The sequence below is a fragment of the Anopheles coluzzii genome, chromosome 2 (assembly GCF_943734685.1).
Source record: "Anopheles coluzzii chromosome 2, AcolN3, whole genome shotgun sequence".
NCBI classification, from domain to species: Eukaryota; Metazoa; Arthropoda; class Insecta; order Diptera; family Culicidae; genus Anopheles; species Anopheles coluzzii.
In genome coordinates, this window is record NC_064670.1 from 16,100,281 (window position 1) to 16,126,504 (window position 26,224).

The following is a 26,224-nucleotide window of genomic DNA, read 5'->3' on the forward strand; positions in this document are numbered from 1 at the left end:
CGAAACGGATGAACACTATGTAATGCGTACCTTAGGTTATCTACATTATCAGCTTCAGCAGCTAAAGCGTTCACTACAGCACTAATTTGATTGGTTTCCGTATTGCCCGATTCCGATTCCTCCTTCTGCGCCATAATGTTGGGATTTTTGCCAATCTTGTTTAACCTGCAACATGGGGAAGTTGAAAAGGAAAGGAGCACAAGGATTAATACCGAGGTACGATCGCTTTCATCTGCATGCGCTCAGCTACAACCTTTCCGCGGCCACCGTTTCCATCGTTTTGCGCATCAGTGGGTATTGGTCCAGTACCGCATTGAAGTGATCAACGCTGAGTGAAAATAAGTTGCAATAGGTTTCGGCACGAACGCTGGCGACTCTTCTGGCATTGGTAAGCAGACAGATTTCTCCGAAGTATGATCCGTCCGACAGTGATGTAGCGACCTGCGGGAAGGCAGAAGGGTTGCAATGAGTGGAGGCGGCTTACAACACGGGTCACACCACCCCTGGTCGTACGTACCTCTCCATTAGCCATGACGATATCTACAATGCCTTCTTGAATAAAATACATTTTTGATCCTATAGTTCCCTCCTTAATTATAATATCACCTGGAAGAGGAAGAGCAGACGGGGGTGAAGTTAGACTGTTATGCTGAGAGATCTTTCACGTTTAACGCATGTGTCAGTATCTCCTTACCAGGTTGAAAAACTTCGTATCTAAGTTTAGTCACTACATCTGATACAAAATTAGAATCAGCGTTCGCGAAAAAAGGCACTGAAGCAACTAAGGACCTGTGGAACACACACACACACGCGCGCAAACACACACACATTCACACAAACACACACACACATACGAAAAGAAGAAGAAAAGAAACAGGTTCCATATTAGCATGTGTTGGGTTCGGGGCCGGGTCTTATCCTTGTGCTTGGTGTATGTTTCAATCGCACGATCGAAGGGGCCCCCGTCGATCGGTACTTACCTACAGTTGTAGTTTATCACATCTTCCCGCAGTTTTTCGCTCAGCTCGCCGAGAATGCATTCTTCGTCGAAAAATTTACCTTGGTACCGATGCTCGAAGTATTCAGTAATTCTTTGTCGCATATCGCGCGGCAGCTTCCGGTACGCCATGTACTCTTCCACTTGCTTGACCTGCAGGAGGCGCGCCATTTTGGGCGTGGCGGGCGTATTGGGGTTAGTAAATTAGTACATCACATTTGCACAATACCGGCCGGGGGCCACGGCACATACCTTTTCGCGATATTGACGTCTACTAGAGTCCAGACTCTGGATGAGATTGGTAGCGTGCCCAAGGAATAAGGCGTAGCAGGTGGCACCAGATATCATCGAAAGCATCGTAAGCCACATATCTGTCAGTGATTGAGGAGGAAATCTGTCGGGCAGAGGCAGTAGAGATAGCTATTAGCGAAACAGCGGCTTGCCCCAGACAAACTGGAGCTTGCTGCATGCATTCCAGCAGTTGTCCACTAAGCTGGACCTACCACCTACCTTCCGTATCCTATGCAAAGCATGTGCGACATCGCTTTGAACAGTGCCCATGAGTATTGCTCTAACCAGTATGATTCCTGCAACGGGGGACAGAAACATTAAACAAAATTGTTTGAAAACAGCAAATGTAAAAGCTTGCCCATCAGTCCCCAATATTCACTAGAGCTCACTTACCTGTAGCTCATTGATTGCCACCCAAGAGTTGGATGGGAAGCCCTGCAGCATCGGCACGAGAAACTGTAAGCAGCCGCTCCAGTGGCCGATCAGTAGCATCATACAAATTAGGTTGAAAATTCGCATGAACACCGACGCCATGTTGAGAAACTGAGCACGCAAGTGAAGTCGGGGCGGGAAAAGAAGAAGAACAAGCAGAAAGGCAATGGTAAAGGGTCGTGCTTGAGGGTTGAGCACCCGCGAAGGGAAAGCCGGAACCAGGACACACTGGCCAGCATGTGTTCGAGAAACTTCCACGTTTGAACACACGCACAAACACACACAAACACACAAAACTAGTTGATGCAGTTGAGCAGTGACGCGTTGTTTGCTGGAGATGGACCGAGGGTTTTCTTTTCTAAAATATTAGATGACCAGTGTTGTTGGTGCTTCGTTCTTTGGTAGTGGCCACCGGTAGAGGAAACAGTTCCCTCCTTTGCTTGGGGAATAGTAAGGTTTTCTTTTTTCTTACTGAGTTTTGTCCAATGGTTGATGTTTAATGAAAGAAAAAGCTGTAAAACCATAATAATGGAAAGGAAAAGGAATTGCCAACTATCTCTTAACTTAAAGAAAAAAAGAAACCCCACAAGCTGGCCTAGGCTTGTCGAGTGAAGACACTTGTAACGCAGTATTTCATCGTTCAATGGCGAGTGAAAGTTGATAAACGAACAAACGAAAAATGATGGGAAATAACTGTTTCAATCTCGCTAAGAGCTCTTTATATACATTTTAAGTTGCACATTCAGAATCCTAGTCAATCAGAACCCAAAATCAAACACAAAAAGCTCAGTCCCCCAAAGGCCAGTGAAATCTTAAACAAAAAAAAGCCTAAACAATGATGAAAATGTTTGTGAAATAGGAGCGATAACTTTTGCTGCTTGATGGCCATCCCAAAGGCTCGGTATCTACCGGTCCAATTCCGAGTGGCTTGTGCTGGTGCACGTAAGCTTATCTACACTCACACACATTATACAAACGAGCACAGAATGGATTGAAGGGTCGCAAACGTCGAACGAGAACAACACCAAGATCGGTAGCCAACAACGCCGGTCAATCGCATCGGCTTAGGGATGCGTTCGGGCGGACGAGGATCGCGCCGCACTTCGCACGATCCGATCGATCCGACGCCCGCAGTGACGTAACGGGATAAAACTAGCAAACAGAAAAACCAAACCAAACTGCCAACATGCACAGTAAACAAACCGGAATCAACTAATTCGCAACCGTACTAATCAACCACTGCAAATCGAAAAAAAAAAACAAACCAAATAGTTTTCGGATTGAACTATTTACATCTCGAACGCAAGTCGCTTCGTTCGAGCCGAGTTGGTGTATGAGAGGGTCGTTACGGCAGGGGTATTTGTACAGCCACATATACACACAGAGGACACATAGAGACATACACATACAGAAACGTACAGAGCTACAATTCGAGCGCCAATAATAGTTGTTGGGGAAGCTGCACCACACTTTCATGTGATTTTTCATAACATTTAAAAAATAATACCAATAAATGCTTTTGTACAAAGAGAAGCAGCGTTAACCAAAAAAAAGGCAGAAAACAGTTGTCCTTACATAGAGAACAACATCCCAACTTACTCTTGGTAGCCATGCTCCATATAATAGAGGTCGTCGATATGAAAATACGAAATTGATGTATGTATTGTTCATTTGTGGTTTGTAAAAAAAACACATTGAGTATCAACACGGATTCTAGAAGCTGCACTCCTCAAAACCAAGGTTCGAACCCACGACGACCTGTGTTGTGTTAGTATGAAAACATAACCACGACACCACAGGACTCAGACCGCAGTGAGAGCGTTAATTATTGCTTTTGTTTTCAGAAACATATCCCAAAGCACGGAAAAGCGTTAATGCTTCCATTTCGTGTTCATATCGATTCATCTGGTACATGTTTATAACACAATTATGTACATCATTTAAAGTAATTAAACAACAAATTCCTTCCCTCATAGGACCCATCTACCAAACTGCCTCCAAGTTTGTAGCGTGAGAGAGACTATGGGACCTCTGTCAAACAATTTCGTTGTGTGGAAGTATCTATGCAAAGCAGAGCTAAAGGCGATAGAAGATAGCAGCGTAAGCTTTATACAAAGCGTGTGTCCCGACCCTCCGTTATGCGTCTGGAACGGGTCAGCTTACTCTCAAGCTCGCACAGACCAGAACAGATAATTAAAAATGGTAAAACCCTTCTGGAGCAGAACTGATGCGGCGCTTTAATTAATGATTTCAGCGAACAACCGTACCGCCGGTGTATCGATCTGTTCGCTGCACTTTCACCGTAATAATCATTACATCGGAAGGTGGGAAAATGAAACGTTTCGAACAGTGTTGATAGATAATAACATCCATCCCCGGTGTCCCGATAATGAGAATAGGGGGAAAGAGCACTAAAACGCTACGAGCAACGGAGAAACGACGATAGATGTAGGAGATTTATGGATGATTTTAGTTGAACTGTACACGAACTCACACACACACACTTTCGAACTGGTGAATATATGTACACATACACACACACAACATAAGAAACAGAGGTACAACATTTGACGGATGGGGTACACCAGTGGATTCGGGGGGCCCTTGTTTTTTGATTCTTCATGATGAACTTTCTTACGTGAAAGTATGTAAAGAGAAAGAGAGTTAGCAGCTTTTTTCCTCAATGCTTGTTGCTGTTGCTGCTGCTGCTGCTGCTGCTAATGCTAGCATAATGTTTGCTGTCAGTTGCCGGTTTAAGTTGCCTTTTTTCAGGACAGCGCAAGTATGTGTAGCGTAAAAGGGGCAACAAACCACTAAGGGATAAGCCGATATACAGAAGAAAAGTGAGTGAGCGAGTGTTTATATAAAAGAGGGGAGCGAAAAAGGGTTCTGGTGAGCTTACGGGTGGAGCGGTTGGAAAAATGGAAGAGTTAAACCGGAAATACATACGGGTGGCGGCGAATGTAGCGCGCGAAAGCAGAAGCCTGATGACTATGGAGTAGTATTATCGATTATTATAATATATATCGCCGTAAGTTGATTGCGATGCGATGGATGATGATTAATGAAGCCACTTAAATGTGTTGAATCATGACCGTTGTGCGGCGCGTTTGCCCGAGGGCGAGCTTCATCGGCGGCCAATCTTCTCCCTGCGGGTTGCACACGCTACAGGGTCGCTAAAAGTTTGAGCTGAGAAGTTTCTGGTGCTTTGTTTCGGGAGCTTTTGTTGCGTTTGTTGGGCATTGGGTTTAATGGGTAATTTAAGAAGAAAGAAAGTGTCAGAAGACAATGCAAGGGATTGCAGGCGGCTTGGTGGTGTGGATGTAGATGGACTTTTGCTTTGTTATTTTTTTTTAGAACTGACATTCACGTACATACATACATACATACATACAGCCAGGATCGTGATGGTGGTAAAGGAGGCACGCAACTACCTACAGAGAAGGAGACTAATGTTGGGTGGCAGTGATCCGAAAGTGTCGGTTGGGGCGTGTGGTCTATGGGCAACGCTAATGGAGCGGCTATTGTTACAAATTTTCTTATTAATTACAGTTCAATCGACTGAATACGGACGGGGGCCAGGGATCCATTTGTTTATCAATGTTTTTTTTTTTTTTTTTTTGAGGCTGGATCAGCTCCAAAAGGGAGAACAATTGCTCTACATCTCTACAGCGATTTTGCGCTATTCTGCTCTACTTAAAAATGGGCAACGGATTAGTTTTAAGGACAATTTAACGTAAAGTTGACAAATTAATGTTTGGCTTTAGTTTAGCGCGTGAATAACACTTTGAGCTATTTAGGTATGTGTCTTATGATTCATGGCATGAAATTTGGCAACTATTCAAAAATCTCTAAGCATTCAGATGTCTCAATATTTTAAAATGGTACCAGTAACAGGTTGGGAAAGTTAAATCACTAGTAGGCATAATTGCAAACAAATGTGGTAGTTTATCGTATCGATGGTTGTACCAGTAGTATCAATGCGTTTAAACAGTATGTATAGACGAATGTACATTAATTAGGTTTTAAATAGTAAAATGAATAATAAATAATATTATAATAACAAAAAATCAACTAAACGGGGGAAAACTTCCAACCACACGTACATGTAAACAGTTTTGTATAAAAAACCATTAGATGACTATTGTTTGTTAAGAGCTCTTGAAAATTTTAAAGTTTCAATAAATCTTTAAGTAAATATAAAAAGTCTCATCTCAATGAAACTGAAGCTCCAGTGAAGTCCAAACAGCGAAACAATCAGTACAAACTTTGTCCCACGACCCTGTTGCCCGAACCAGAAAGCGTTCGGTAATGTATGTTAGACGAAAGGATCAGTGAATTCAATTCATATACGCTTTCGCGTAACATTTGCTTCGTACTTTCCACGCATCAACATTGGTTGCGCTTACTGTTTTTGCTATGCTACAGCGTGAAGGAGTAGTAGTTAGGCAGTAGTATCTGCCGCATAACGGCAATCAGTAAACGAACTTCGTTGTTATAATTGTTATTGACGAGTAAGAAACATCCAATAACAGCGGAAGAAAGGACATAAACGGAAACGAACCATACAAACTAGGTAGAAAAGAAAAGAAAAACATTCCAGTATCTACTGCTAATAGTAATGAAAACATGCTAGAAATAGTTTTGTTCTGTTAACATCTACGCCTGGCATCGAATGGTAACCCAATCGAAAATGCACAAACTCTAAGGAAATTGAAGCGCAAAACACTATCGTTTTCGTATCTGCTATGTATTACTTCCCCTAGCCATGACTGTGATCGAGCAGAAAGAATACGAAGCTTTCCACTAGGCTTTTCTTCTTTTTTTCTTCTAGAAATCAATTGACTCGACAGGACGATTATATTCACACAAATGTTGCTAGTGCAGTTAAGATGTGCTTGCGGGTTAGTTTTGCTATTGATCGTTTTGTTTTGTTTTGTTTTTTGTTTGTTGATGCTTTCGTCGTGGCTACTAATGTAAACAACAGGTATGTAATGTATAATTCATTGGCTCTAAATTAGCTAATATAAACAAGCCGTAAGGCGATGCAAGATGCAATTTTGAAATATTAACATTGCGTTCCAATTTTGCGTTTTTTTGCATTGTTGCTGCTGTTGTTGTTTTTTTTTGCCGTAGCAATATTTGCAATAAATGTAAGGCTGCCGTACTAGCAAAAAGGTAAAAATGGTAACAAAAACTGGTTTCGACTAAGCGGTATATAAAAGCGTAAATAAGCGAAATTGAACAGATTTGGCTTAAAAAACGTTTATTTACCGAAATGGTTTCTAAGTTGTTTTTTTTTTTTAATAAGTTGGTAAATGTATAAATAACAAACGGTTACAAATAATGAAGTAAAAGCGCTTTCTCTTTCTCTTAATTACCTTCAAAATAAGGCTGCTCTTAGAAAAACCTTTAGCTTTTTCTTTTTGAAAGGATCTCCCTCTTCGATTAGAATGCTTTTTTTGTAGGTTTTGTAGTATCTAAAGTTGTATATAAAATAATCGATTAAAAATGACGGTTTTATTTGATTAATGCGCAGTACAATGGTATTGGTGGTGCTGGTGGTGGTGGTGGCGGTAGGGGAAAGGTGTTACAGGATCACATGGAGAGGGTGGTGGGTGGTACAACTGTGCAGTGATGAACCTTGGATGGACACATATATGGGCTGTTTGGAGTCGTGATTTGGGTCGTGTGATAGCATACATTCCAACAAACAACAACTGAAAACGGCAAAACGGCCACTAACTGCAGGACACCGACGTTACGGAGCGCGAATGGGGGAATGAAAAGGGGGCAATGAACACTACCGGCGAGGGGATGGGGCGTAAGGGATTGTTAAAATAATGAAACCGAAACAAAATTCAATTCCTCTCAATGGAACAAATTTTAATGGGCAAAAAACTGAAAGCATGAACGCGCGGGTTCAAGAAATAAGTGTCTAATACTGTGTGTGTGAGTGTCTGTGTGCGTGAAAAAACGATAACGAAACTATGATCAAAACGCACAATTTTTAGTAATAGAATTGTTCGAAAGGACGGAAAACGCACGATACGAGCTTGATCGAACATAATGTTGATCGTTGTTGATGAAGCACACACAAATAAACGCACACACACACACATAGAAACAAATACAACCCGAACTCGATTTGTGCTGCTTTCGATGTTTCATGTAGGCCTGTAATTAATGTACGATCGTAGCAATCAAAGTAAAGCCTACAACAGTCACAGCAGCGAGGTGAACTCAAGCCTCTGCCAATGACTGTCGAAACCAAATACACGGCGATGGCAATACGATGGCGGGCGTAATGTTAGTGGAAGCGGTTAGGGTGTGTGTTTTTGTGACAAACTTGTGATCATATGAGTGACCCTTCGATTTGGCAAAGTTACGGCGCACGAACAAGCAAACTACAGCGTGTAACTGCCGCTTGTATGCTGCTAGATCCATAAACGTGTATGATGTCAGGTTGCAACAAACAAATTTATAATTTCGAGCTACGAAGTTGAAGTTCACATTTCCAGCAATGGAAGACCATGAACCATTAACGGTAGTGAATGGATTTTTGACGGCATACATCAATTCGACGTGGTACGAATGAAATTAAATGTGTAGTAATGTTGTTTTAGGGCAGGATTCGCGACTCCGCGTGAATATTACAACAGAATAGATTGAAACGAATCAAAGAATTATATTGTGGTATGTCAGGAGTTTTAAAACAATTCAAACTCTGCTAGCAAAATAAAAAATAGTCTGAATAATCAATGTAAGTAACACATTTGATGATGAGTCGAATGTATAACATAAGAATTGATATACTTTTAGAGTGAGTTGTTTTTTTTTATATTTAAACTTTATTGTCTTATGCATGATGTTTAGAATTTTTAAATTCCAATTCAAAATTTAATTGGTGATACGAGATGTGTTTGATTTGATGATTCAAGTGAATGATTTTTTGGCATAACAAAAACATTCACAAAGCAACATTAGGTGCAGAAACGAAACCACACGAATTCTGTTTGGCACATCAAAGTGTGTGCATCGTGTGTAACACAAAAGATGCTTGATCATAATACGAAACATAAATCGTATGTAGTGTACGGCAAAGGCTCTTCCAGAACAGATGATAACAAAGTTATGCAATTTGGTGGATGTTGGTTAGTTTGAAGGAGTTTAGCTCGTGGTGGATTTATTTGGTTTTACCTGATGTCAATTTACTTGTTTTCTTTTCTTTTTTTAACACAGCTAATAATACACAAACACACATACAAATTACATAGAAACGGATTAACTATATATCCGACACACTGCGAAAACGAGCAACGGTTTGAAGGAACAGTTTTTAGTTAATTTTTCGCATCAGTTATCGTCTCAAACTGAAATCGCTAATAAATTGTGTCGACGCATTGTTGATCGTATCTCATCAAAGCCGGTTGCCCGTTTCGGAATTGCTAAACTGCTTAACTAACGATACACACACACATACACACACACACACACAAACACGACGCATACAGAGCGACACAATGGTACAGAAGTCTAAAGATTCACGATACAGCACATATTAAAATTAGCGAAACGAAACATAAACACAAACACAACCAACGTACAACAAACTAATCCAGCCCTCCAGCAGAAAAAGGGAGGGGGAGTCGGAGGATGGGCTGGAGCACATACACGAGCAGCAGAATAATGCTAACACGACCAATTGCTGTATTATTTGCTGCGCTATCGATCTCGAAACCAATGCGATGCAACCACGAAATTTTGTTCCCCCAAGGTAAGACGCCTGTGCCTCGCTCGACTCTGTGTGCCTATCCTTGCTGACAATCTTATCGCCGTTTAGACAACAAACAAAACAAAATAACAGAAATTCCGAAATTCCAAAGAGATGTAGCAGAAATTGGCTCAATCTAGCTGCAAACGACTTCAGCTTGCACGCGCTGGTCTGTGCTTTGGGCCACTTTGAAGGCAATTTTCTTATCAACGCGAGAGAATGTTGCAAATGGGAGGAAACGGGGATCGTCGAGCCAATGTGTATAAAGTGTTCGAGTATTCCAATTATTATATTTTTCATTAACCTGGCAACTACTATTCTACATACGCTGAGGATTGGTTCATAATTCAGAGCATCATTTCACTGCACCTGATTTTTTTTAAAGCTGGTACATTGCTTTTATTTGGAGGTGCGTATAGCTTGGGTGGCCTGCAAGAGCTTGCATTTGTGTTATGTGTATGTAATAGTTATCCAAATTATATAATAAGTGTAACATAATAAGCAACTGTAACGATAGTTGACATTAAATATACTTTAAAGTGATTGTGTGTTAAAAAAAGTGATAAAAGCCTTCCAAATGGATTACAATGTTACGAACGAAATGAAGTAGACGGAAAATATTAAAAAAAAAAAACGAAACAACTTGTTCGCCAATTCTATACTGATCGTGTAAAATAAGTAGCAAAAAAATAATATAATTATTTTTAAAAGATGATTAATCAAAGTTGTTTGTTTTTATAATTTTTAAAAAGCACACCAAATTCTGTGCTTTTGAACAATTATGTTTGATGCGAGTGTTGAGCGCATCACTCTACTGTGAGCATATATCCTGAGGGTGGGTGTGGAGGGGCCGGTGGTTTCAGAAGAGCCGGTGTACGTGTGAAATGAGCGTGCGGTTCACACACAACGAACAAAAAACAAAAAGGCAAACCGTTCGGTAAAACGCACTTTGTTAAGAACACATTCAGCAGAAGCTGGCGAATAATGGCGCATGGCAGGTTGCACACAAGATGTCCAATATAATTACACTGAGGTATAATAAACGCAACATCGCAAACCACGCACTGTGTGTGTATGTAAGGGGGGGGGGGGAGGGTGAATGTGGGGTAGCATTATTGATGCACATTGATGTTGCTTGAAGCCAAAGCGAACAATAGAAACAGAAACGAAAAAAAAAAAAGAACGGACGATCGAAGGCGAATTGTGAGGCGAAACATTGAGTGAGCGAAACCAAATTGTTCAGCTGGTACGAACGGCGAGGTGTAAACGGAAGACATAACTGAAACGGAAAACAAATGCGCCCCCATCCCCATCCCCTCTCACCCGCGGAACGAAATAGAGAAAGAACGAAAGAAACAAGGTAAATTAGAGCACATACTATTTGGTTGGTCGCACTGTACGCGTTACGGGTACAGGAGAAGTATGTGTACTTAAACATAAAACCAAACAAAGGGACGATATACTGTACTGTGTGTATGAATGTGTATGCTGTTGAATGTGTAGATAAGTATCTCTTAGCACATAAAACAAACGTCAGTAACAAAGCGGCGCGTATAGAATGGTGTAGAAAACAGAAAATAATTAAAAAAAAAACAACAAGACGAAAGGTGTTTTAAGTACGTTTCGGTATGTATAGAGTGTTTGGTTTGATGTTGTTTCTGTTTTGCTGTTGGTAGAATTAAAAGCACGATTAAAAACATAGCCAGCGCGTTGTACTTACATAGACCTCCTCCCACTGGGACACGTAGCGCACGAGCCGGGACAGTCGGAGCAGCCGCACCAGCGACAGCAGCTTGGCCAGTCTCAGTATGCGCAGGGCACGGCCAGCGTGCAGCAGTTGAAAGGAGTCGGAGAAATCCTGCCGGGCGGGGGGAAAAACAAAACCAGTTTGGTGGTGTGAAATGAAACCAGAAACCCAAAAAAAAAAAAACGGCGGCTTGGCCGTTGCAGTCACAGTTTGTAAATGCGAGCTAAAACATGGGTGTATGCATGTTACAAAAAAACACACAAAAACAAACAAAAAACCAACAATGTGTCGTACCAAAACGGTCCCCGTGGCGCTACCTCACTGCTTCCCATCTACTGCGTCTAGGAACCGCCAATCGCCATCCCGCAAGGATACATACACAAGCAGACAAAAACAAAATCCCAAAAATACTACCTTCAAATGTTTAACATACATGTGTGAGCTGTGAAAATATTTGTCGACTACCACACACACACACACACACTCCTACGGTACCGCAACACACGTATAAAAACGAAAGAAATTAACAAAAAAATCAACTAAAAAAAACAGAAACACTAGCAACTCGGGAAGCTGAGGTCACACGCCTGGTGTTTCGCGTGTGCGTGTGTGTGTGCGTGTTTGCGATAGAACAGGACCACTGCAGGAGCACACCCACACACACACACACACAAACACAAATGTAACTGGGGGAGAAGGCGTAGCTGGCGGCGGAAACAACGTACTATCCATGCCTTCCTTACCTGACTGTACTTTTGCATCTGGAATCAGAGAAACGGAAGAGAAACGGAAACGGGAAAAATTAATTTGGACCAGAGCTCGCGCCAGTTGAGGAAGGGCATGCATGCGTGACAGGCGGACAGGGCGGACTGCAGCAGGGCGTCTCTCGAGACACTACCACTACCACTACCAAGGCAAGCGATCTAAGAGAAAGAGAGTCTTAAAGGAGGGAAGAAAGGAACGGAATGAAACATCGATCTAAAAGAGGCGATATCTATGTAAGGAGTACAAACAAATAAGAGTGTAAACACAAATATGAAAGGAAAAGAAAAAAACTAGAAGAAAAGTGTATAAGATAGAGAGATAAAGAGAGAAAAAAATAAACACAGACTACAAGATTGAAACAATAGTTTGAAAACAAGCTATCGAAAAGACGTTAAGCAGAATAGAATAATGTTCTGTCATGGTGCTAAAGGGTAAGAGTACACACTACATCCTACGCCTACACACACACTCTACCAACTGGTGGATCGCCTTCATCTTCCTCTATCCCACCACTCCTTCCCGTCGATGCGTCGTTCTTACCTGGTTGAAGATTAAAAAAATGTAATCGAGCGGTATGGACGATATCAGGTCGAGGAAAAACCACGTCTTCAGATAGTGCTTTGCAATCAGCTTCGGGTCGAGTATCACCTGCTCCGCATTATCCTGCTGCATAATACCTGAAAGCGAGAAACGCAGACAGGGACGGTTAACAGACCGTTCTCCCCCCCTCCCAATGTGGTTGCGGCAAGGACCTGCAATGCCGACCGTACCTGTTCTAAAATTGACCACTATATCGACAAGGAAGATTGTATCACTCAGGCAATTGAATGCGATCCATCTGGTGCTCAGGTCGTCGTTGAAAAATGATATCGCTACGGGTAGGATGATCAAGTTCGCTACTAGCAAAAGCAACATGCACAAATCCCAGTAAAATCTGCCGAAGAAAGGAAAAAATAGAACGATCAGCACTACTGCCACCATCGCGCCTAAGCGCAGGAGTCCCTACCTGAAGGAGCTGCACGGATGGATGACCCAGTGGCCGGCCGTTTTCTGGCGAATGCGTTCCTTCACCAGCGCCTTTTTGCTGCCGAACAGCTTCATGGCCAGCCGGTTGTCGGTCGGCTGGAACCATGCCTGCAGCTGGTTCTTCAGGAAGTTCGATGACGGTTTCTCTATGGAGGGAGGAATGTTGGGAAGCGGTTCCTCCTTCGGTGTACCATAGAGGGACACGTCATCAAAATGTACCTGCAAATGGTCAATTTTGGGAAAAAAACAGAAACAGTACTTTGCTTTACTGTGCGTGTGGCCAGTGCGCAAGTGACCCTACCTTTGATTTAGCCATGTCGTTCATGTAATCCGTGATCAGCAGCGCCTCATCATCCAGTGCAGTCACCAGCGAGTCCGTGCAGGTGTTGTCGATCGACACCCGCAGATCGGTGTCGTTCTGGTTGGAGAGATTCGAGTGGAACCTTATGGAGTCGGAGCTGGCCGCACTGAACAGTCTGCTGGTGCCGGCCGATTGCGGTGCAGGGTATTGGCGCACCGACAGTGCGCACGGGTCCATGAGGTGGGGAAGCGAGGGCGGAGAAGAGAAGCGACGAGCAAAGAAATGAGGTGCAGTTAGATGAAGCGAGTCTCAACCGTCGTCTGGTAGCTTCTTCTCGATCTGTCCCGCACTGTGTGTTTGAACAAATTAGCCGAGACTAATTGACATGCGAATCGATCACGACGATCGACCGTTAGCGGACAGTGAATGTGTTTCGCGCACGATTCCCTCCCCACGACTGGAAGCGAAGAACTGGGCTGTGGCACTACAGCGACGGGGAAAGCACAATGTACGGTAGCTCCGGTCCTACTACTAATTGAGCTTGATGGAAATAACCACCGACCGCGCACAGGGACGATCGTCGGCACGGGCTCGTACGGCGACGTACTAACGAGACCCTTGGCTTGGCAGGGAAACGGTTTGGCACTCTAGTTGGCCCGCTGTCGCGGTGAAGCAATCAGGCCGCAGCTGATACGGCGACACACCATCAGCGCTGGTTCCACAATTGGCTGGTTCGCCACGTCACCGATAAGATCGTCCCGGTCGGTCCGGCCCGTGCGCAATGCATCGGGATCTATAACTCACTCACTTTAGCACGGGCGGGCACACAGGGAAATAGGGGTCCAACCGTGCACAATTAGTATGAACCGTGTGGAAACACTTGCATTCGCACTGCTAAAGAGCCCTACGATTTATTGCACCGTATTGACCGAAAACGTCGACCCCCCCGGGACACTACTTAGGAACGGGGAGCGGCTGGGACCGGTATATACCTTGGGCCACTCATCAGATGGAATCCGGCCCAGTCTGTTTAAGCCATTTAAGTGTGTCGCACCACGCCGATCGCTCGTGGAGTGTGGAATCGTTTTGCCCGCAGTTACATCATCAATTAAACAGACCGCGTGTCTCTTCACGCTACCGACACTTGGCGTTTGCACACGGATCGTGCGCGGACTGGGAAGAGGACGGCTCCAACGACACTCACTCGGTGCACTGTGCAAGTAAAAATCACACGAGCCGCCTTGGTAGACACACTCAGCGAAACCCGTTGTTGTGACATTGAAAGCAAGGACACTGGGAACTCGTGCACTTCTGGGAACACCAGAATGCAGTCCTGCGCGAGCGACCGTGTCCGATTCGCGCTCTGATCCGATTCCACCAGCAGCACACACGGGCAGGTGTGCTTCTCTATTGCTCTATGCTTCATATCAACTTGTTGAGATGGCCATGCAACAGCCCCCACACGGCATTAGTGTCGGTCTGACACGCTACACGGCCCCCGGGCACGCAATGTTGGGCCCTATGGGCTCTCGGTAGCTGCACGAACACGAAAAACGAGCCAAACATGCCACCACCAGCTGGGTAAATATTTGTGCAACTTTGTGCGAGGCACTAAATGGGGAATTAGCAAAACGTTAGCAAACGAAAAGGAATTCCGCCACGTTGCCCGCCTGCCCCGCTGGGCGTCCTTGAGCAAATAGCAAACGTTGGCAAATGTTGGCTTTTGGCTGTAGTAGGGGTAGAATGACACACGCCACACCGAGGATGACACTTCACAAAACCAGGTGCCGGTGGGCTTTTGGGGTGCAAAGTAGGACATATTTGTTCCTGTTTTTTAAAGCGCGACTGTTTTCCGAGGCGTGGCAGAGCGGGTCTGGACGTTAATTTCGTTAAAAGCACCTGTAATCTCTGTGAAATTTTCCCTCCAGTAAGAATGGAACGGGAAGATAAGTTCAAAGGAATCCTTTCATGTCTAATTATAAATGAGATAGCTACAAACAGCTAAAGCTAAAAGAGGAGAGAGAGAGCTGTTCCCTACATTCCGATGAAAACTTATGGTACAAAAAAAACGCATGAAAAGAGGGAAATAGTCGATCAATCGCCAGCGATTGATCTACACGCTCTCGAGTGGATCGTTGTTACACTGGCGATCGTTAACCACCCGCTGCTTTCCCAGGGAGCATTCAAGCTGTACGCAATGATTTGTACATCACCGATCAAACGCGAATCCCGTATAGAATTGTGCGCCCATATTTCTTCCAAAAACACCTTTTGCCAGGCAGTGAAAGGGAGCCGGAAACATCCATCAATTGAACGGCCCAACGGGCAAGAAATGACGGTGAGTGTGGGGAAAGGATGAACGTGTTTGCATCGTGTTTTGTGTGGCCTGCGCTTTTTGCGACTTGCAAGATCCTGCACGCACCTTTCCCTCCAGATGGCAATAGCGGACCTAACAAATGAGCTGTACAAAAATAGCATCTCCATAAAGGGGTAGGGGTGGGCGAGCGAAGGGAAAGAGGTCAAGGGAAGGTGAAGGATCACAAATATTGCACTCGTGTTCGTTGAGGGGGTTGTTGTTTTTCTTGTTCTGCTTATTGCAGTGATCTTCTTTTAAGTGATTGCTCTACCACATTCCAATTGATTAAATTACTCCTCCGCCTGAGGTCTGTTCGTCGTTTGTTGCTGTTGCTGGCTTGAATATCTTCATCGTGAGCAGGCAGATGTTGGAGGGTGGCTTTGGGTTTGTATGTGTGTGTGTGTGAGTGAGGGAGAGAGAGAGAGAGATGGGCGATGAACCACTCCGATAATAGTACGCTAGTTTATGGCGCTTCCAATTGGGGTACACGATCGGGATTTTGTAAACATTTGTGCCAACCCGGCCCGTAACCCGTAACATGGAGTTCAATCGGATCGGAGTGGGAGTGAAGGGTAGTGGTGGTGGCGGTGCTAGAATCAACGAAATCTATGTCCAACCTAAAAACAGATCACCATAATTCATTGGCAATCGGTGGCAGGTCGATCGGTCGTGACCGATGTCGGGAGATCACGGGCATGAGGCCATCGGCTATTCTCGGCGCTTCCCTGCCAAGTTGTTGTCAGTTGTACGCCCCTGCGTAGCGGATGTCTTTATTGGATCCAGATACATCCAGTTTGTTGTGTTTTGGATAGCGTAAACTCTGTACCGATCTTTCGACAAAACCTTCAAGTCATTTGTAGAGAATGGACTTTGGGAGATCTCTCTGGTGGAAAGGACCTTATGAAGTGCAATTCGTTGGCTGCTGTCAGCATTTCATCAAACTCCGTCTGTTAATACAGTGGATTTGAAGAATGCTGAACATTTTTTAGAATTTAAATGTGGCTGTTATCGCTCTATGATGAATCAGTCATTGAAGGTCATCCAAAATCGTAGAGGTTTTACCAAAAAACGTAGATATCCTACTTGAACTGATCACATATGACCGATATGAAACATACCGAGAGATTTAAGGCATTCTTGAGCTCACTAGCTCCACATAAAATATTTGCAAAAATGCATGAACATTTCACAGAAAACAAGGGTTAATTTAAGTTAGATACATCACATGACATCATCTCGAATTAATCATTATTGTCATATGGTCACAAACACAAAGGAAAATGAATGCTGAGGTAGTAATATTATTGAATTGATAATATGGAATGTTCGCCATATTTTGGCCCCGATTTGGCACCAAGTAATGCCTACCGTCTCGTAGTGCAGCTCGTACGACCTAACAACATGCCCGTCACGGGTTCAAACCCCAAATGGACCGTGCCGCCATACGTAGGACTGACTATCCTGCTATGAGGGGATCAATAAGTCATGAAAGCCAAGCCCACAAGTAGTCGTATAGGCAGGCTTTGACCGACAACAGTTGTTGAGCCAAAAGAAAAAGAAGAAGAATGCCTACCGTGGCCAACAAGCCATACACACTTCCAAAGAAGCTGTTGATGCTTTAAAACATCTCTTTTAGGAGTAAAGATGAGCATTACTAGTAAGAGTGAGTGACGTATCTGAATCCTGAAGTTCACCAGGATGATCTCTCTGCACGAAGAGTTTCTATGACACTCTTTTACGCCTCAACGCATTAACTCTCGCAACTTACAGAGTTGAATTACAATATTGTGAGCCGCTGCGGATACTATGTGAGTTTAATCGTAAAGTCAGATAGGAATGGAATTTATTACCATTCTTCTACCCTAATCCTTGTCTCCAAAAAGAATGATTATTCTCGTGGCTATTTTGAAGTTGCTCTTTTCCCAAAATGTGACGATAGAGAAGAATATTTGGGAAACCAATAAACCGACTCGCAGTGAGCAAAACATACGTCCCTGACGTGAGTTCCCGGTACATACAACCGTGTGTACCGTGTCCTCGCGCGTAATATTTACCTGCCATTGAGCTTGTAGCTGCGCTTCTTCTTCGCACGGTTTAAGCTGTTAGTGTTGGGCGAATTGCTGTGATACTGAGGCAAAATGTGATTGGAAAACAGGTTGTAGACACTGTTGCTGTAGCAGTTGCTGCTGCTCTTGTTGATGTTGTTCTCCGCCGGTGCGCTCAGCTGCCGGTTGTACTCGACGTTCTTCGAGTTGAGATCGTTCACTTGCTTGTTCAGCTCGATGATGTTGCGCAGCTGGCTAATGTCGCTCGCATGGTAGCCGTAGCCGTTCCCGCTGTTGGACGCCCCGTTGATGGCACCGTTGCTGTTATTGCTTTTGTTGCTGCTATTGTTTATCGTTTTGCTACCGTTGCCGTTACTGCTACCACTCGCGCCACCGCTGAATACGCCGCCGCCACTACCGCTGGCGACACCGCCACCGATGCTGGCACTCTTCCGCTCGTAGTTCACACTGAAGACGTTGTAGTTGGTGGCGTGTTGCTGCTGCTGCTGCTGCTGCTGCTGATGCTTTGCGCCACCGTTGGTGCTGCTGCTGCTCGCACCGGGTATGCTGCCGCCCCGCTCGAGCTCGCCCGGCGTTGCTCCGTTGCTGTTGATGCGGGACCGATTGTACAGCACGGTGCCGCTGCCGTTCGGCGAGTCGGTGTGGCTGCTGGTGGAGTAGCTTAGGCGCGGCTGCACCGCTGCATGATGGGACAGCAGGTTGCTGCAGGCATGTTGCATCGACCCACCGGACGCAGTTTGGGCCCCGCTCGACGACACGCTGTGGTGGCCGTACGGTGGCAGGATCGACCCGTTGCCGTCGACGCTGCCCGAGCCGCCGCCCTGCAGCGAGTGGAACGAGCCCTGGCAGGAGCTGAGCAGCGCGCTGCCCTTGCCGCTGCCGCCGGACGACTTGGTCGGCGCCGAGGACGCTACGATGTTCGCTGCTGCTGCTGCTGCTCCTGGTACGCCCCGGCCCGACGAGCCCGAACCGCCATGCGCCGGCGAACTCTTGAGGCTTTGGTTCGAGTGGTCGTGGTGCTCGTGGCAGGCGGGGTGATAGTGTGCCGGCGGCCCGTCGCTCGGCGTTCCGCCCAGGTGCAACGTTGGCGGGTTGCTAAGATTGTTGCTGATCGCACATTTCTTGCACGGGAAGGTGCTGCCGGGACCGTCGGGGCGACTGCCCGCCGACTGCTGCTGCTGCGATTGGGAGCTAGTGCCGGCACCGTTGCTACCCGCTAAACCCTTGTACGAGCCGCTGCAGTTGTTCGCGGACACCGACTTGCCATTGCTCTTGACGAAGTTAAAGTTGAGATTGCTTTCCTCCACCGAGAGCGATGTTTTGTTGAGATCGTTGTACTTGTGGCCCGACTTTTGATCACTCGATTCCGCCTTCGGGGTGGTGGATTTGTCTGCCGATACGAGAGAGTAAGAGAGAGAGGGAGAGAAAAGTAAAACATCACATCACAAACACGGACACCAGCATGAACGGGAAGCCGAATTAAACTTGTTGAGGAAGCACCAAGAAGCAAAGCTAGCATCGCATCATCTTCGGGCCACTCAACGCAAGCGACTCCTAGAAGACACTCGATTTGTGCACCGCACTACACTCACACACGCGCACAAGTAAGCGTGTTGCTTTCATTGCAGAGATTACATTATTTTCAAATTCAAGCCAAATTTTGTTCAATTTGTACACATCACTGCCGAGCGCGAGGCGTTTTATTGCACCACCAGCCGATTACCACTGATTGGAGTTAATGTTTTTTTCTTCGTGCCGAGATATTTGTAAAATACGAGGTGGTTTTTTACGACTATCGCACTAATGAACTCCACTAAAAACCGCGCCACATTAGCACATTGCTTGCCCCACTGCTTGTGGACAGTTCACCGGTGCACGATCGCGTCACTTTCTTCTTCCGAGAAGCGCCTTTTACTTACCGATCACTGCCAGCGAGGTCGAGCCACTGCGGGAGCTGTTGAGCGGTTCGCTAGTCGCACTGTTGTAAACAATGTTACTGAACCCGATGTTCACCGACGACTGGTGCAGCTGGGTTTGGCTGAGTTGCAGAAACTCCGCGTTTTCTTGCCTATGCAAAATGGGAATGGAGAGAGAAAGGAGTAAGATACAAAACCACACACTCATAAACCAGAAGGAATCACACACACAGAAAAGCGCAGAAAACGCTTATGTACACGTGTGCGTGTACACAGTCACACGGCAAATGTTCGATGGCCGCGCGCACACACGCGCGCGGTGCCTTCTAATATGTATTAAATGGATTGAAAATGGAACGAAAATAAGATGTTTATACTCCTTGCCGCCGCTGCTCCGCCGGCCCACTGTTTCTCCAGCCGAAAGATAACGCGTTCATCCCTCTCGTTCGGTCGCCGACGAGCTCCGTTTCCCAGCACATCTCTCCCCTTCGCGCTCGGGGCCAATCATCAACGAAGCGCCCGCTCGCCGTAGGAAATCACTGAATGGCAGTTTACAGCTTTGTATATCTAATTTACGGTAAACGGCCCGAACGGAAACTAGTTGTGAGTGATGGACGGCCGCCGGACGGGGCAAATTTGACTTCTTGCACCTAAGGTTGTTGTTGTGATTGCGGACGGTGGAGGGATTGGGGAATGGGGCGCCGATCAGTTTGCTCCGCTGCAACCGCTCATCTCTTTCCGTCGGCCGGTTGCGATCGGTTCCGCTAATCAGCGCCCAAAGTTGCGATGATCGTTCAACGCATCTTCGGCTTCAATTCAACCGATCGCTCAACGCATCGTATCGATTGGAAATGGGGTGCGCCAGATGATTGGACGGCTCTCTATTTTCGCTGCCAATAATTAATCAACAGTGGATCAAGCGGCCATCACACAGGGCCAAAATTTAATAATAGCAAATAGTTTGCTAACAAAAAAAAGTGGGGCAAATTGTATATACTCTTGCTGTAACTGAGTTTAAAACAACTAAACGTGTACAAACTACCAGGCGCATCCATCGGCTCCGATCTTCCGCCGGGGCGCACGTCATACCGACAGCAATCGGAGCCGAAAAACAAGTGCTCGATCGTAACATGACCCCGGCTGCCGGTGGAATGTTACGATCGTATACTACGGCTAAGTACAAACAATACTTGAAGCAAACGAGAAACCGAACCCGCGCAGAGGAAAGCGCTTAACGAAGCTTAGCAGCAAGGCATCATAAAACTCGCAAGGTCACGCCCAAGACGCTTCACTCGCTGCTCACGAAAACTCGCGAGCGGTTGGTTTATGGCAATTTTATAGCGTATCGATCACGGCCAGACCCAATCCCGGCTTGTCCCGTCCGCCCGTCGCTTGTAAACGGGGTGTTGTGTGCACGAGTTTTCAAAAATATCCAAAAATAAATAAATAATCTTTTTGCGCGGGACCGTCGATCGTACACGCCCCCCCCCGTGGCAGGAGCTTGGCTCCAGCAGCGTGTACACGGTGCGGCGTGCGCGGCATACACTGACGACCCAGCCTCGATGCGGCCCCCACGGCACAGCAGTGTAGATCTATTTCAATCTGCTCTCGCTGCCTCCATCAATTGCCGACCGTATTTACTGGGCAACTAAGTAATTGCACGCGTGCTGCTGCTCGCCGTCTGTCCCTGTCTAGAAGCCCCCCCTCCGTGCAGTTTTCATGGTGCACCGGCGGCTGCCGCCCCACGACAGCCGATCGATCGGTCCCGGTCCCGGTGGAGCGCGCGCAACCGTTCCCGGACGCACGAACTTGACTGAACTGGAGCGCACTTGTTTGCGATTCCAGATACCGGAACGCATGGGTGGGTGCGGTTTCGGGGCGGTAGCGAGAGCGCGGCCCTGTTCTCGCGCGACTGCCGCAACTGCTCGAACACAAAGCGAACGAGCGGGTGGTGGTTGTCCCAGCTGCTCGACTGTGCCCCGCATGAGTTTCGAGACGGTGATGGTGGTGTGGAGAATTGCACCACATTTGGACATTTACACGATGGAGTACGTATGCGAGGGAAGAGAAATAAATGGTAAAGTATTCTGCTCCAACCGCTACACTCACCTGCTCTGTATGTAATTGTTACAGTATGCGCCAGGACCACTAACCCGTCGTTGAAAGTTTTTAAAAGGCATCTTCACACATCTACACTAGATGAACGGCCGACGGGGATAGAATGCGTGTAATCCTGTTTGGGAAAAAGGGAAGACAAACGAGTGAGTATACATTTATATTATATTAGATTTAACTCAATTCAAACATAAACAAAAACATGAAGAGAGATATTCATTGAACCTTGCCCAGACTCGTCCTATTCCTCGCAACGTCTTCGACGTGTTCAACAATAGGACACTTCCTAGACACTGCCTAAACACCTAGGAAATCCAAAAGTTCCGCATTTGCATCACATTAGCTGCTCTACCCCGCGCGCTCGACCTGTCTTCCCAATTCATCCAATTCATTTGAATATTCGCTAACGGCTCTGGCACCGACAATGAATGCAGAGACGTCTGCAACTCTTCCATTCCCTCATGGTATGTTGCTGTGTAATTTTTGATCAGATATCGGCAAGCCAAAGGGCGCTGAGCCGGTCGTCAATTGGTGGTTTGGCTAAAATTCCAGACCAATTTGGGACGCCGGGAGCTGCTGGCCCTGCTGCCCGGGACAGCCCCTCGACAGCTGGCGTCAGTCGCTCTCTTCGCTCGCTTGGATAATGAACTCAATGATACCTGAATATTCATACCGTTATCGCGTGGAAGGGTACGAAGGTCACCCGTCCAGGACAGTCGCTAGTAGCAATCGCAACGATATGCGGCGCGGGCCAATTAGTAGAATTACCTGCTTAAAATGTGATTGCTGCAGTAATCGCCAGTACTGTGTACCCTACGCTTACAATTTTCTAAAGGCATCTTTCAACACATCCAGCACGTCCGAATCCGTTGTGTTTGGGCTCTGCAACTCGGTGGCTCTGGAAATGGGAAAAGAGAGAGAGAGAGAAAGAGAAAATAAATGGAAAAGGGCATCATAAATCATTGGTCCTTTATGTTTGGGGGGTTTCTTGGTGAGCACAACACCCCATTGCAGTAGTAAGAATAGTAGGAAGAGCAGGAATTAGTACCAACAAAAAAAAGCAAAACGAAACAATCAACGCGGGAAGGGCATCCAAGAACACAAAACCACGTAAAACTATAAACTCATTCACGCCCTCCCTCAGCACAGCAGGACGGCACAAAACGTTGCATTGGAGTGCTATTATCGTTAAAATCTTTAACGTCGCATTGTCGCACTAGCAGCGTAATCAATTTACCGTTCACCGGAGGAGGAGATAGCCAACGCCTTAACTCCACAAGCGCCCCCAAGTCCCAGAACGGTCGTTTGGCGCGAGTTTGTAAACATCGGGCCATTGGAAGCGAGACACGAGATGGTAAGCATTTTCCGCCCAATGGTCGTTTCGACCTTAAGAACGAGGTCGGAACCAATTTGCCTGCCCCAAAGAAGGACCCCGAAAGGTGCGTGTCAAAACATAATTACATTCATGAAACATATGTTGCTGAAGAGCGCCGCGAGGAAGTCGTTTTGTGGCTCAACGGTCGTGCGGAAGTTAAAGGTGCGATGGGGAGGGGGGATCCCTTCGGTCGGTCGTCGACAGTCGCGCCCGGACCAGAAGTCAGCCAGGGATGTCAGAAATAGCCAAACATGTTATGACGCAGAAAAAGCCTTCCCCCTCCCCCTCCCATACCTTTCTGCGCTCGCACATACGACCGGAAGCAATCGTGCGGAATTGAACGGTGGCTCTGCAGGAAGCCGGTGTGGAATTGTCCGCGTCCGCTCACCACGGCGCGCTCGATTGGGTCGTGTGCGGACGGTAGCATGGCAGCCCCGAGCAGTCCCTAACGGTGCTTAGCGAGCTTTTTGTCCCTTTGTTTGTCTGTGGGGGGGAGGGGGAGGGTGCTTTCGGGCTCTCCCCTATTCGCTCCCCTGCTGACGACAAAAACACACGCTGGAGAGGCTCATTTGTTTAGGAGAGCGGGAATTGTTTACCCCGTTTGGTCGTGGCCAAAATCCCACCCGGGGCAGCGTGAAGCTGACATCTGTCGCTACACTGCACAAACACTTCGTTCAAGCTTGCTCTATCTCACACACACACACACGCACACATATGGTGTGCTACGGTAACTGCTTGTTTGCATGCTGATGCGGGTGCTCCCCTCTTCCCTCCCCCCCGAAGCTCCGAGCAGTATAATGAAAGTAATAATGTAGAAAGCGAAATTACATGCTCCTGCTGCGCCGTACGTCTTTCGGGACGAGCGTTTGCCAAATTTTGAACAAACAAACGGGACTCCTCACCTCACCCCCCCCTCCCCCAAGATGCGGTGGAAAGCGGCTATTGTCAAAACGAACCAACTCTCCACGTGTGTGTGTGTGTGCCAGCTGACAACCGGGTGAAATAATGAATCGTTCGATTTGTTTGATTGATTGATGGGTCGGCGCGCTGGTTGGGTCGTCAGACGGACGGGAAACGATTTTCCCGGGTTTTCAAACGCTGAGGTTCGTGAGCTCTGAAGCTCGGCGGCGTTTGCGCTTACACAAAAGCACTGCACTACTAATCAACGTTTCCCGCGGCAGCCCTGGACAAAGCGGGCAACACCGGTGGTACCGGTGGTAAGAGTGCTGAAAGCAAACACAGTAGGGGGATGGATGATGTCAGAAACCGGGAGGAAGGGAAGGTTATGTGAAATATAAAGTATGGTTTTATGTACACAGATAAATCATCCTGCAGCTGTGCTGCTAATACAAGTAGATTATTACTATTATTTGGTGTGAGTGAGGGAAACAGAAAGGATTTTGGTTGTCACGCCTTGTCGATACAGTGCGTAACACTACGACCAACAAATCTGGGGTTTCCAAAATTTCAGAAATGAGAAAAGATTATATAATGCGTTGCCTTATGTTTTTAAACCACTACAGTCGTACAGTCCTTGTTTAATCCAATAAACGACTGTAATTAATTTTTCAAAACTGAAAACTGAAAACTGTGAAAACTCCTTCAGAAATCATTAGTATCATTTTCTAACGATTTGGAGCGGACCTTGGCCGAGATATAACAGTTCTAAAATTTTGTCTTGATAACAGGCTCCAATACAGGTTTCAGGTTTTCAAATGAAAGAAGAAAGACTATTATTGGAGCATTCACTTCTGTGCGTTTTCAATCAGAAAAGGATCAATTGATTATCATACGACAATGCTTAAAACCAGTTCTATCCATTGCTCATCTCATCCAATACATAACCAACCATGTCTGACCCCACTCCCCCCCCCCTGCCGCTAATAATTGCATCAATTTTGAATAAAACAGCATTAGACACTAACAATAAGCTCCTGATGGATCACTTTGTGACACAACAAATTACCATCACACTCCCACAACGCGTTTGGCCCACGGTCGGCTTTACCAATGCAAATGAAATTACACCACCACCACCACTACCACCACCACCATCGGACGGTTTGCACGACCTAAAGTTGCCGCAAGAAAAGCGCATTTCAATTGCAATTGGAGCGCTGCGCTATTATTTCTATTGGCCTACTCTCGCGGTGGGGGAATATGGTCCAATCGAGTAATTGCAACAAACCCGCACACGGCATTACTCACACCGGGTTGACAGCAATTTCATTTTCTCGTGTGCATATCTGTGTGTGCCGGACCGTGGTGTCATAATGCTCTATTTATACACCAGAACCCGGGGCTGGCTGGCAGGCTGGCCAGTGGACTTGCCGTCCGGGTCTCTGATTTCTAGCGCCAGTGCTATAGATTTTCCTTTTTCCCCCATGCACTGGAGCCATGCGCCAATGGGTTTCACCTGTTCAATTATGGACCCGGTTTGTATGTGTCTGTTTGTGTGTGTGTGTGTGTGTGTGTGTGTGTGTGTGTGTGTGTGTGTGTGTGTGTGTGTGTGTGTGTGTGTGTGTTGGAAAGCGCAGGCGAAAGATGATTGTAAAGTGTTTCAAATCATCTTCTCGAAACGGATTGTATTGCCAACTTTTCGTTAACGAGCAGTGGGGATTGGGCTGGATGGTGGCCACGATTGCATCACACCTTACCTTGAAAACCTCTTGAGTGAGCCAGACAAAGAGAGAGTGAGAGGGAGAGAGAGAGAGAAGATAGGTGGGAAAGAGCGCAAGACAGCAAGAGCCTTGACCCGATTCAAAAGTGACCCTTTTTCTCGAAATTGAAAGCCTAATTGACAGGGCCCCCAGAACGGCAACGCCAAACGAAAGGACAGCGGTTCCTCCTTCCCATCCAGCCCTGCTCAACTGCTTACCAAAAGTGGATGATTATAATGATGGGTTACGAAACCTCCGTGTGTGCCAATTGTGTGTTCATCCAATTTTTATCTGGATTTTGATTTCAACCCGACCCAAGGAATAAGGAAGAGAGAGATGCTGCCGGCTGGAGCAACTGGCCCGTGGTTGAGGTTCATCAAAGATATTGTCCCTCTCCTATGCA

The 26,224-nt window shown here is 46.2% G+C and overlaps 1 protein-coding gene across 7 annotated transcripts in view; it reads right to left on the bottom strand.

Moving 5' to 3' along the window:
* Positions 1-26,224, bottom strand: part of LOC120948293 (uncharacterized) — a 39,497-nt gene that overhangs the window by 6,578 nt on the left and 6,695 nt on the right. For 3 of the 7 annotated variants that reach the window (XM_049606494.1, XM_049606496.1, XM_049606495.1), the window contains exons 3-21: positions 22,555-22,684; positions 21,781-21,904; positions 19,675-19,823; positions 17,744-19,145; positions 13,334-13,511; positions 13,013-13,251; positions 12,777-12,940; positions 12,547-12,683; positions 11,985-12,002; positions 11,215-11,352; positions 7,102-7,200; positions 1,682-1,831; positions 1,508-1,584; positions 1,250-1,391; positions 981-1,150; positions 695-789; positions 518-606; positions 254-441; positions 31-165 (exon numbers count right to left, since the gene is read on the bottom strand). In XM_049606494.1, coding sequence (XP_049462451.1) covers positions 31-165; positions 254-441; positions 518-606; positions 695-789; positions 981-1,150; positions 1,250-1,391; positions 1,508-1,584; positions 1,682-1,831; positions 7,102-7,200; positions 11,215-11,352; positions 11,985-12,002; positions 12,547-12,683; positions 12,777-12,940; positions 13,013-13,251; positions 13,334-13,511; positions 17,744-19,145; positions 19,675-19,823; positions 21,781-21,851 — 3,641 coding nt within the window. In that variant the 5' untranslated portion in view covers positions 21,852-21,904; positions 22,555-22,684. The remainder of the gene's footprint in view (positions 1-30; positions 166-253; positions 442-517; positions 607-694; positions 790-980; positions 1,151-1,249; positions 1,392-1,507; positions 1,585-1,681; positions 1,832-7,101; positions 7,201-11,214; positions 11,353-11,984; positions 12,003-12,546; positions 12,684-12,776; positions 12,941-13,012; positions 13,252-13,333; positions 13,512-17,743; positions 19,146-19,674; positions 19,824-21,780; positions 21,905-22,554; positions 22,685-26,224) is intronic. The other 4 variants (XM_040364461.2, XM_040364462.2, XM_040364463.2 and 1 more) reach the window with 4 other exon arrangements.